Source organism: Dysidea avara, chromosome 11, assembly GCF_963678975.1.
Source record: "Dysidea avara chromosome 11, odDysAvar1.4, whole genome shotgun sequence".
Taxonomy (NCBI): domain Eukaryota; kingdom Metazoa; phylum Porifera; class Demospongiae; order Dictyoceratida; family Dysideidae; genus Dysidea; species Dysidea avara.
In genome coordinates, this window is record NC_089282.1 from 2,135,025 (window position 1) to 2,148,566 (window position 13,542).

At 36.0% G+C, this 13,542-nt stretch overlaps 1 protein-coding gene across 1 annotated transcript in view; it reads right to left on the reverse strand.

Annotated features, from left to right (window-relative positions):
- Window positions 1-10,925: 10,925 nt before the first annotated feature.
- LOC136239084 (uncharacterized) overlaps window positions 10,926-13,542 on the reverse strand; it is a 26,667-nt gene continuing 24,050 nt past the window's right edge. Inside the window, exons 2-4 of the mRNA XM_066029822.1 lie at window positions 12,300-12,606; window positions 11,926-12,249; window positions 10,926-11,146 (exon numbers count right to left, since the gene is read on the reverse strand). Of these exons, the coding sequence (XP_065885894.1) occupies window positions 11,022-11,146; window positions 11,926-12,249; window positions 12,300-12,339 (489 nt within the window). The 5' untranslated portion in view covers window positions 12,340-12,606 and the 3' untranslated portion in view covers window positions 10,926-11,021. The remainder of the gene's footprint in view (window positions 11,147-11,925; window positions 12,250-12,299; window positions 12,607-13,542) is intronic.

Below are 13,542 nucleotides of genomic sequence, written 5' to 3' on the forward strand. Positions count from 1 at the left end.
AAAACAGCTTGGCTGTACCAAAAATTGTACATCCATGAAAACTGGTGACTGATGATATCTGGTATGGACAAGAATAAATGGTAATAACATAAACCATTGTGATGAATTCTTTGAAAGAAGTTTTGCTATGGAATGAATGATCACATGAAGCAACATTAAGCCATGAAACAAGACTCATAAAACTATTTGTGATTATAGTGATGCATGCATGGCCACAAACCAGAAGCAATGTATTAAATCATTACAATGCATCAAGTTAGCTGTCACAGTGAAGCCTGTCTATCCTGGTCACCAAAATTTCTTGACTCTAGTAAGCAGGTGGCTACATAAGACAGACCACTTTGTACACAATGACATATATAGTGGAGGATTATTGCAATGGTCTGTACATACCAAACTATCAGTCACCTAAAATGTATGTATAGCCATCAGCAGCTTTCAGAATGGTTGGTAAAAAGTGGCAGCTGTATCTGTATGTATATAGATCACTACCAAATTGTTTGGTGATTCATCAAACCTTAGTAGTCACAGCAAACTTTTATTGTTTACAGTAAATAAAAAATGAAAGTTGGAAATACTTTTGCAAAATATAAGCATGAATATTATGCAGCTCTACTGCTGGTGCCTTCTTGGGCTTCTGACATTAAAATGACTTCATTCAGTTAAGTGGTGTGCATTTTGTTGCAACTAGTTATTCCAGGTAAACTGCCAATACTAAGAAATGAAATATGCATGGTTTGCCATTAACAACTGTTGTCAACCTTGCCTCCCACATTTTATCTCTAGCTCATACAGATAGTGCAAGTGGTTTCATATAATTGAAATGTGGGCATACCTGCTACCTCATGTAGCTACACTGCAGTTCTGCTGTACACCCCAGATGGTATACTTATGTAAACAGATTCAGCAGATTCAACACTGTACAGAGAATTCAGGAAGGTAATGTTACATATTATGTACAGATCAAAGGCAGCTGATCATGACCTGTCAAGGTCCACTAAGTAAGTCAAGTCAGTGTTGATAGGCATGTGCAACCCAAACTATATGTTTGCATTATACACCAAACATGGCAGGAAAAATAGAGAAAAATAAACTGTTTAATTGCTGTATACACGGTCATAAATATATCCATTCCATCCCAGCCACAGTCTCAAATGGCTAGACTATATACACTTTTCTTTGTGTGTGAGTAGGGGAAAAGTCGCCTTTCCCCCTAAAAAAGGTAGCCTGGCCATGGAGACTAGCCTACCCATAGCCAGTTGACAGGGCTACCTGCACAGTACACAGCTATCTCTACCTGAAGCAGTGCTGAACAGATCCTCTTGGGAGTGGGCAGAACTGTGTAGTTCCCCTCAGGAGACTAAACTATGTACATGTGTGCCATATGACTCCATGATAGTGAAGGTGAATGACCTTAGTTTTTGGTAGATATGTGATACATGAACAGTTAGTAATCTGCGTACCTGGGGAAGCAAAAATTTTCCCCATGCAGATAATGCTAGGTAACCATTGACACAGCAGAGTGTTTCTCTAGTTTACACTAGCTAGGTCCCCGTCTGTATCACATGCAAACATGCATGAGTAAACATTCTTGTTAACTGAAAGAAGCATCTGGGCATCTACAAGCAACAAAATCAGGAATTAATGATTACCGAGCTGGTACTCTAAACATTCTACTCTGTTAGCTTGCCTAACATACAATACACAGCACAAAGTATATATGATGTAATATTCTGTTACTTCCTTACTAATTAATTTACTTTATTAGGAATTATGTATCCAAGGTTAGGTTCCTCTTGGTTAAATGCCTGGCTTCCTATGAGTTGCTAGGGACTATATGTTTAGCCTTATAAGGTCTGTACTAAAGATTTACCTGTCACTTACCATGTAGCTGGTACAAGATGATGAAATATCTTACAAAATCTTATGTAACTGGCTGTGGTCCTGCAAAAACTGAGGTTGTGGACACAAACTACACCACATCACACAAGAGATCATATTTTAGTACTGGAAATGGATAAAATGTTATGAACATAGGACACTGGTACCAGTATAGCTACATAAATAAAGTGAGTAGCTAGCTATAGGTCTCCTAAAAGATAAATTTTTTTTGCACCAACTGCATTCTTTGTTTTTGCAGGTCTGTTCACTTAACCGATCATATAGAACAAATGTCTCAATTCTAAACTCAGTTTTGTTGTTTTAGTCATGGTCATGTTTATTGGTAGGCCATACACATACACTATAGAAAAGGTAGTGAATACTGTGGCAAATGGTGCAAATACTTAACGATAGTTACTGTTTGTCACAGTATTCACTACTTCAGCATTTTTTGCAGTGTATTACCAAGAGTTAATAATAGAGGGAGTATTACTATATTGTTATTATCATTATGACATGCTGCATGTCAAAATAATTTTGATAGCAATTTAGTTAAAATTGCAATCTCTAGCATATGCTTCTAGAGTGCATTATTTGGATTGATAATGGTTTAACATATACTGATATAGTGATATGCATACATTGTAAGTGACTGATAGTACAAAGATATACTTTACAAAATAAGTAGACAGTTTTCTAGTAAGTGGCAGATCCAAGGGGGGCACAGGGGGGCATGTGTCCCCTCCCAAAAAAGTAGAAGCAAAACTTTTTACTCTAATAGAGTAGTCAGTCACAGTCGTTGCTTGTAAAACTTGACGATCCTTCACAGTTGCTCCATACTCAGCAGCACCATCCCATGGGCACATTTAACCACTAATAGCCTGACAGGAAATTTGCAGAATGACTGCACTACTACAAATCTTGCGGACCACTTAGCTACATATTATACGTGTGTATAAATATCAAATATCTCAGTCCCAAAGCATTATAAAGTACTGACCCCTACTCCATATGCTTACTAACCTGGTGCACTCCCTGGATCCACCCCTGCTAATGCAGTTCCAGTAAATCCTTCCTAATTTGGTCATTCTGTCAAAACTCAGTGGCCATTGTAGTGTTTAAGTGTCACTTTTTAATAAATTTACCTGTCTAATGTAGCCACCTAGCTGTTTAAAGGAAAAATTAAGAATTTTTAGTTCAATTAGATAAAAAGAAGTAGGGAAACAAAGAAGGTCGGCTACACCTGCAGATAAAACTAGTGGACATTCATGACTGAATTAGGGGTTAAATGTCCACTATAGTATATCTTCAGGTGTAGGCGACCTCCCTTGTTTCCCTACTTTTTTCTATGATCTCTCATCAAACATATACCACTTTGACACCTCAGACCAAAGGAAACCACAGGGTTATATATCACATATTTCCCTGACCACAGGGTATGATGCTGAGGCAGCTACAAAGCATCAGTTCCCTTTGATTATTTATATAGAGATGCTTAAAGTTTTGCATTGAGAGTTTGAATTAGAGCTGCTTAAACTTTTGCATTGTGGGTTTGAGTTAAACATGTTAGTTTAGTTAGGGGCATTGTTGTGAAGCAAATAGTCAGCATTGCATAGCTCAGTTACTAAGTATCACTAAATAATTATTTTTGCAATGTGGGGATTGTTTTTCTACAGAGTACATTTCAACTGCATGAAAGGATGCCTCACACATTCCCAACTTATATGTCGTTTATTTTAGTACCTTTGGTTACTTTATTCATCCACAAAGTGGTTATTTGGTTTAAAATGGTATCACTACAACCAGTGAAACCCACAATCATTTCTTTTTTTGTGTCCACAATTTAAACCCACAATTGGTGTTTACAAACCTCTGTATAAAAGTAATGTGGTGAATGCAGGTTTGTCTTCCTTCACCTATTAGGTGAACATACCAGAGTGGTATAGTACTTATACCATGGCTGGTATATTACTTATTCCATGGCCACTCGGGTTTTGCCTGATATGTATGCCTGCGCCCTTGGGCTTGGGCATATATATCAGGCAAATCCCTCATGGCCATAGTATAACTATTAATTAAACTTCTTAATTTTTCCTTATACTTGTTTGTTTATTTTTGATACAACATTGTTGACTGGTGAAAGTATCAAAAGAAATGGTGGCGCCAGAGATTACCTGATGATAATACTACAAACATTCATGAATTACAAGGGAATAGGAAGGGGACTCCTGGAATTTCCAGTAATTGATAGTCAGAACATGCATTAAGTATAATCTGTTCGAGTTCACCTGAGCCCTCATTTCTTGTTAATAACTCTTGTTACATGCAGGGGCGGATCCAGAGTTTGGAAAGAGGGGGAGCACCTTGCTGAAAAAAGTTGAAGAGCAAAAAAAAGGTCACAACAATAATAGCTAGTTATCCTTTACCAAATATATTCTATCACGTATTTTATGTAAAATAAAATCCTTATTTATAGCTTCATAGGTAAGCTACACTGCCTCATGAACATTGTGACTGCTTTATTAGAGTAATTGACTGCTCTATTAGAGTATCTCGATCTTGTATGTAATTTCTGGGTGGGGGGGGGGGGCATTTGCCCCAAATGCCCCATCCTGGATCCGCCATTGACATGGGCCAGCTGCCCAAACATTTAGCAGCACTGTGAAGCCCTTTAAATTCTGGAATTGTTAATCAAAAAAGCGCTTTGATACTGGCAAGAACAAGTGAGTTATGAGGCTTTAAAAATATCCCATACAGTTAGTATGAACGATTCAGGTGCGCAAACATGTTTATAATATGAAAGCATGCTTGTTCCAGCACAAAACCATTGGGAGTGAACACATGTTCACCTCTTTGATATTACTATATTTGGCGGAGCTCAGGTGAACGCGTACTGACTCTCGTACTGACTATAGTTCGAGGTATGTTACAAGCTGTTTATGGCAACAATTGGACAGCCTAAAAGTTGCCAAAATTGCCAATATTGGCAACTTCAGGCCACCCAAAGTTGCCAATATTGGCAACTTCAGGCCACCCAAAGTTGACTATATTGGCAACTTCAGGCAACCCAAAATTGCCAATATTGGCAATCTTTGAGTAACCACAAATGATGCTCAAAAGTATCCAAACTTGGCAATAAATGTACTTTCTTTTATAAAAGATGATAGAGAATTTGATTGTGGGATTTGGTTATCCACAATTGGTAATTTTGTGTGACAAATTCTTAGAATTGCCAAAAATGGCAATTTTATAAAAGCGTGTGCAGTAGCTGCTGTTTTTGGCAATTATAACAACAGTCTAAAAGTTGCCAGTTTTGGAAACTTTGACACTTACAGTTTACCGGTATTAAGCATGAAAGTGAGCATTACAGTGTTAAAGTTCACAAAGCTGCTAACTTAACTATGCTTACTTTAGAGGAACTGTTATAATGATGCCTGAAAGTATTTAAATATGATTACTAGCAATATTATCAGTGGATGCCAGGTAGCTAGCTATACATTCACTTTAAAAGCAGCAGTAGGAATATAGCTATGTAGCAAACTTATGATTTGAATGTGAATTGACCAAAATGCGATAAAATGGACAAAGTCATAAGAATATCTTGCTACAAATCATGCTATATAGCTACAAATCCCCAAGAAGAGGTTCCTCAAGAGGCTTTCACACCGTTGGCCAAACGTAAATGTAAGCACTGTTAAAAATATGGTGTAATCCAATCACCTTTAGAGGAGTTCTAACTGCTGTGTAAATTAAACTCCTTTGACAGGAGTTGTAGTACTCCCCAGGGGTGCTCTAGGAGCAACTAAAAGGTGTTACAAAGGCGTTACAATACTCCCTAAGGGTGTTCTAGGAATAGCTATAAAGGCATCACAGTACACTTTAAAGGTGTTCTAGTGCTCTCCATGGTGGCATTTTGTTGAAAAGAAATGTAGGCTTGCTATAAGATTCCGGTAACCTTCATGTTGATTTCAATTTATACGCAATGATTAACAACAACAAACCACATTAGCAGTACACAATTATATTTTTGCAACACTTTTATATTTATCACATGGTTGTTTCCAAGTCACTCTTATAGAAGTTAACAAAATGTATTTATAACCTAATTTTTAATAGAAGCATCCGATTGTGGGTTTCAATATACCAAGGTGTAGGCAAACACCCTTACAGTGGCTTAGCTATTATGGGGAATAAAGTGACATTTGTGGTGTTCAATAACACCCCTAGTGCTACAGTACTCCCTTAGGGTGTTGTAAATACCATGGGTGTACATGAACACCTTTACGATGGGTGCACCTGTAACACCTCATTTTAACAGTGAGAGAACCATTAAAAAATGCATTAGATATGGACAACATTAATTATAATTCTGTTTGGAAAATGTACATCAACTGTAGTTGTAAATAATATTTCTGTTGAATCTTAAAGATATGTAAATTGTAGAACAGTGCATTGCAGCAGTAATCACCATATATATCGTACGGTTTAGATATACATTGAGCCAGCAGGCATAAACTACAATAATTATAATGCAGATAAGGTATTCTAAATTTGTGTTATGTATATTTTGCTGCCAAATTTGGCAATATTGAGTCAAACCTTTCACCATCTTTTTGGTGAACTAGATCACAAAATCTGCTAATCCAGTTGCCAATTAAGTCCAAGTTCTCAATTTTCTTAGTTAAAATTGAGTTGTATTGCCAGAATGCAGAATGGATAGGTACAAGCACAGTTTGTGGATGTTCAAGCTACCAAATTTGGACTATAGTTTTCAGTTTTGGGGAAACTTTTGGCTTGCTTCCAAAAGTAGCCTAAAGTGGAAACCTCAGAAAATTACCGAAACTGGCAATTTGTAAGCAATACAATAGTTTTGCAACTTGTAAAAGTTGCCAAAGGTGAAAACTTTTATTTGCAAGAAATTGCCAGAAGTGGTAATTTTAGTATGCATGAACAGTCCAATAGTGGACATCAAATTTTGCCATTCTTGCAAACTAGATCCCACAATTGATTTATTCATTGGTCTTCATAAAAAAGAGTACATTTATTGCCAGAATTGGTAGTTTTGAGCACCATCTTAAACTGCCAAATTTGGAAACCATCAGCAGTTTCAGGCTTGGCAGCTTTTTGATGGTTTCCAAAAGTTGCCAAAATTAGATAGAAACTTAGTTACCAAAACTTGCCAAAACTGGCAAATTCTTAGCAGTCCTATAGCTTTGCATTACACTGCTTTATAAAATTGCCAAAAGTGGTAACTTTTGTTGCAAGAAGTAGCCAAAATTGGCAATTTTTAGGCTGTCCAATAATTTCCAAAATTGGCCTTGTAACATACCTGATAGTTCAGTTAATTTTTATATTATGCCTGGCCAGTGCCACACTTCCTTTCATGTGGTGTTTCAGCATTCATAAAAATTTTTATGCAAAAAGAAAGTGTAAGAACTTTAGCTAATTAGAGTATAACATTAGAGTATAAATTTAGCTGCTTTATATTTATATAAAAGTATTTTGTATGTGCCGTAATAAGTAATGGCACAGGGCTATAGAGACCTTGAATACAGCCTAAACCCAGGTTTCTGAAGCTCAATCTGCCAGTCCAGTTAGCCCTGATGATAACTGCTAAAAGTCCAGATGTTCATTAAGACAGGGTAGTTGAGGTTACAGCACTGATAGAAAATGGTTTACTTGTATTCAATCCATTTGCGACCATGACTACTCTGAACTTATGGTGTGTTTAGATTGTCTTGGAGCACTAAGCAATATTAATCACTGGGCATACAGAAACAGGACATGTTATCTCAATATGTTGAAGTGTACTGCCATTTGATCTATCATATGCAGGTAGGCTCATTGGTATATATACTGGTAAAAGTCATTAAGACAGTTCTCTACTTCATGATGGAAAATATATATAAGGTACAGTAGGACCTCAATTATCCAAACCCTTGATTATCCGAACAGTATGAGTAACTGCTCTATTAGAGTATTTCTTCATTAGGTAAACACTATTGTATGTTCTATTAGAGTCATTGAACAGAACTCTGAATTAATGAATGGGCTTCATTTATTCATTTATTGCAGTTTATAATTGTAAAACTCATATACACATAGATGTTCAGATAATGGAGGTCCTACTGTGCCATCTTCTTCAACTTGTTTATCTATATATAGCTACAATTGGAAGTAGTGTGACCAAATCATCCAATGAAGTGCAGTGTGATGCATTTGCTGCTGGCCTGCTTGCCCTTGTCAAAGATATACTGGGGTCATTTCATGTCAAATCAACAAGGAAGTTTGGGTCACTTCTTGGATTTTGACAAAACTTAGTGCATTTGTAGTATGTAGCTGTGGTGCTTATCACTCATACATACAATTGGAGAGACATTTCTGTAACTTCTTTAATTATGAACTTGAAATAACACATTTTGCTTACATTTTAGGGTGTATTTTTTCACTGTACCAATGTAGTACACAAGCCACAAATGTAACTGAAGTATATAGTTCAGAGTGGGTTTGTGTAGTGGTGGGATTTGATGTAATAAAGAAGGTATTTGAAAGACTGTAAAGTATTCAAGGACAGATCATGGTGGTTGCATTTATAAAGTCCACTTGTCCAATAAGAACCATTTTTGGTTATCCTGGCTGAATTGCATGGAGCTATGCATTAATCTTCAACCTTAAAACATCAATAAACTGTGGTCTTTCAATACAGGTGGTCACTAGAATAGGTTTCACTGTACTTAAACACCTTCATGGCATAAGACAAAGTTGGCGCAGCCTTATTATAGGATTTAGAGGTGTACACTCCCGTACAACAATAATATGCTATAAACTCCACTGCATACCACAACATATTTAATCTCTTGAACCCATTGTGGCCCCACTACAAAAACTTATCAAACATGGATTATGATCCAATCATTATTCACTAAAAATTTAAAGAATTTAGAACAGCTCTTTTTGAAACATTAATGATTATAGTCTTCAATGAAGTGTTTATGAACCTTAATTCAGTTGATGTCCCATAATTTATGAATCACTTGAAAAGTCAATCAACAGTTTTCAATTGGTGAAAATTTCATTTCAATATACTATCACAGTAAAGTTACAGTCAATTTTGTAACTCAAGACAGACCAAATTTTCATAAAATTAATATTCAAAATATTTGTGGTCACAAATCAGAAACCATGTGGTGTATGGGGCTAAAAGTTTGTATGGGTGATGAACTCCACAGGTACTACAAACACACCAAGTTTTGTCAAAATCCGAGAGGTAACCCAAAACTCCTTGTTGATTTGTAAGGAGTTCCATAATCTTAATGATGATGTATCAAGATTGTAGGTAGGTAAGGTATCTGTACAACAGAACATTTCAGCTGGTGGCTAGTTTGTAGTTGATATTGTGGTGTTTTAGACTAAACTATATTCATCTGACATATGGGTGGCTGTTTTAAGTTGTTTAGAACATGAGTAAACAAAATTGTTCCCTATGTGATTCAAATGATTCACATTGTAATTCATATCAAATGTATACACTCTCAAGTAGTACCCTCTATACTTTCTCTAAAGAAATTTATCATTATCAGTTGTGAACTCCAGATTGTAGCGGCATACTGTACCAAGCTAAGGTAGGCTCTTTCTCTTAACAAAGTTAGTGTCTGATTGGCTTTACAAGTTATAAATCGAATCATAATGTGTTTATACCATAAGTCATTGTGTATCATGACGCCCACTTATTTGTAATGTTTGACAGGAGACGAGGCATAGCTGTCTCTATACAGCAAGGTTACCTCATTACATCTATATGGTGAAGTTAAACACTCATAACAAAACATTTGATTTTATCAGCCACTATATATTTCCATGATGTTGCTAACTCCCTAGCTGTAGCAGTGGTATAAGGTGAAGTGTCTACTGCCCAAGCAATGATATCTCCTGCCTGTGTGAGTAGTGTATGCTCTTATTGAATTATTATGAGCTTTATTATAGCCACTACAGTATATGTTTCTTGTCTCATGAAGTTCAGTTTCAGGGTAGACTCGGCAGCAATGAAGTGACTGCTCCATTAGAATAGTTTTATGGGTTACTGACTGTTCTATTAGAGTACATCGATTACACTATGTGCTGGTAGGACTCTGAAATGTTAGAATTAGCATTTTTGCTGAAGCCCAATATGTATTTTTTTAAATCTGGCTGTCAATGCCGGAATTTTGCCATACATTTCTGAGATTTCACATTCTCAGAAAAGATGAGGGCAGAAATATTACCAAGTAGAGTGGCTTATCCAAACAAATTCATGACATAACTGATTGAATTATCATCACATCAGTAATGAAGTCTGACCTGTGCCTTGTTCACAAAATCATATTTTAGATCATAATTAGCTACTTTAATTACCTCTTAAGTATACTATCTGATACTTACAAAATTAAGTGAAATTCCTAGCTATGCAAAACACCTTGGCTCTCACCTTGATTATACAAAAACAGCATGTCCACCAAAGTAAAAATTACTGGTGACTAAAAGAGGTGATATCTGGTGTGGCCAAGAATGAATGGTAAGATAACTGTGTTTTACAATCTTACATTTATCCTTTATCATTGACTTGTGCAATCTTGCTGTATTCCTAATTAATTCATTTAACTTGAATTGGCTAGTAATTTGGCCACCTTTTCCAATAGTTATTGTATAGAGAAAAAAGGTAGTCAAATTACTAGCTAATTAGAGTTAAAATGATGTAATTAGGAATGCAGATGCACAAGTCAATGTTAAAGGATCAATGTCACAATTATTATATAGCATATATGTATAGTTGCATGGCTTACCATTCATTCATTCTTGGCCACACCAGATAGCTACCAGCTCTTTTAGTCACCACTTACTTTTACTGTCAGCCAAGCTGTGTTTGCATGGGGTACCCACCACTTGCACAGGACCAGTAACTTATTGATAACTGATCAATCGGTCAAGTGCAGTACGTATACTCCAAGGACATTTTTGTTTACAAAAAGTCTTTGCATATATATGGCGTGTGTATTGTTTACATCAGGAAATGGTAGGAAATAATTAGTATTAGCTTAATACATGTATAATGTGTACAAAAGAGCCTATGAAATAGTTTCCAGTTCCAGTTCTGAAGGTGAGAATTAGTTGCAAACTCTAAACTCAATTCTCTGAGCTAGTCTTGAGGATTGTTCACCTGGACACTCAGCCCTCACAACAACATGATGTCTCCCCATACTCAAGTTGTGATAAACCAGTGGACTAGTACCTGCATAGAGTCATACATATGTATAGGAATATACTGGCATAGTACACATGAGAATTAAGATGGCCTTTGGTTTACGGAATATATGAATAAGATCACTGCGCATATTACAATCCTACTGACTATAAACTTGTCTATCACACTAGCTACCTCACGTTACTTAAAAGGTTTATATTTTTGTTGTTATCCAATTTGCAGTGAAACTTTACGTCATCATTTACTGGAACATGTTCAGCTCAAAATGTGATAGTGGCATTGTCTCCTTTCAATTGAGCAGCAACATCAACTGATGTTATTTCACAATCTACAACTGACACAGCATGTAGCAACGGTGGGAATAGATTTTTCATACCTTATATACTACATAGTATTATAGTTGAAGTCAATATAATATATCTACTGTATAATTTAGAAATATTTGAGTGAGCGGACACATGATGAGTACAATTAAAAAATAATATTGTGAAATATATTTCACAAATGTACTACTATCTATCACAACTTTGAATCAGAATAACAAGAATTTCATGTGTTAAGTTTACGATGGTTATTTTTGAAGGACTCTCTTTCCATACAATGCCATACAATGTTATTAACATACAAAAATTTGCTGCCTTCCTATCAAATTAATATTATGCTGAATATCAGTGTGTAAATTGCTTTAAGAACGATGAAAGCTTGTAATAATAATTTTTATTGTATAATACATATAATTTAAGTGAATTCCCATCACAAATGATCCTTAACATTGATGGAATATATGACCCACAATGAACACCAACCTTTACGAGTTATTCTGGTCACGGCAACATCTCTACCACAATTATTTTCTGTTACAAATGTGTATGTACCAAAAATATTATCAGAAATATGAGGAATGGGACCAAACCGAAGAATACCGGTATGTCCAGTAAATTCATCAATTTCCACACCATCTTTATATGCTGTCAATGTTGTATCTATTCCATTAATTATTGGGCAACTTATCAGAACAATGGCAGTTCCTACAAATGTCTCAGCCTCATAATCTTGTCCACATTTACTGATAATCACTGCACGATGAGGTGATGTGAGTGTCCCACTACATTTATCCAGATGAGGTGGAACTATCAAAATAAACATGTCAAATTCAGTCACAAAATCAAATAATACTTACGGCATACATCCATTACAGCTGTTCTGACACATTTTATCATTAGTACAGACTTCACAGGAATAAATGCCTCCTGTTCCAGTCTGAGCTGGTCTACTTCTTATAGTGTACGTGAATTCCACAGTTCTCTTATCTGCAGCTACTATGCCATTTACTGTTGAGTTATTGCTTATTATTCTTCCATTCTTATACCAAGTTATGTTAGCAACACCTCCTTTCATAGTTGTGTTATCAATCAGTTCCCCACAATCAAAGACAACTTGTATGTCCTTGGGTACCACAGTTAGTTCTCCAATAGAGACCACAAGTACTGTGGAAGAAAAAATAGCAATGTAACTAAATAAATCTTTGTACTAGTTTTGATAAAATAATAATAATAGACAGCTGTTGATTGGATTGATATAAGGTCAAATGTTTGTTCTGTGAACAAATTGATGTAATGTAACATTGTTATGGTTCTTTCCTAATCATTTCAGTTAGACCTTCTGATCTCCCTTTGTTCTTTAGCTTAAAATTTAAGTACATAATTGACACTTATCAGGCTCTTTAGTAGAGTATGTTGGTGGTGGTGGAAGTGAAGGCATAATTGGGCTTTGTCCCCAAACTATCACTGCCTATTATTAAACAAACAGAACTGTTATCATTATAGTTGTGTTATATCACACATACCCATCACATACACACGCACATACACGCACACACACAAAAAGCATTCAACTGCTGTATACATGTACAATTGTACCTACCTATAAAAACACTGGGAGGACAGCTGTGTACTACTCAGGTCTTCAATTAATACATACTCACATTACTGAATTGTTTACATGGGGGTAACTGGAGAAGCAGGGTGAGGAAGAGTCAGCCTCACAATATGGGTGTGGTTCATATGGGAGCTTATGTGTCACAGCTTAATTTCATCCCCGAGGGTATGGGTACAGTCTCCTGCAATGTATGTATACTATAGGTAGTACTGCCTTTAAGGGAATTTTCCTGCACTGGTTCAATCCTTTTTTGTGAGACATGGTATTCTCATTTACATCTTGCTTCAACAGTTAACAGTTGAATAAACCAAAGCAATGTGAGTGTCAATTACTTGCTCAAGGGAACACAGCAGCAGCAACTACAGACATTACCAAACATTGAATCTGGAACCACATCATCATAACTTAATTCTCATGCATCATATACAATGAAGGCTAACCATTAATTGTTATCTACTATATACAAACTCTTTAAAAGCTTATGG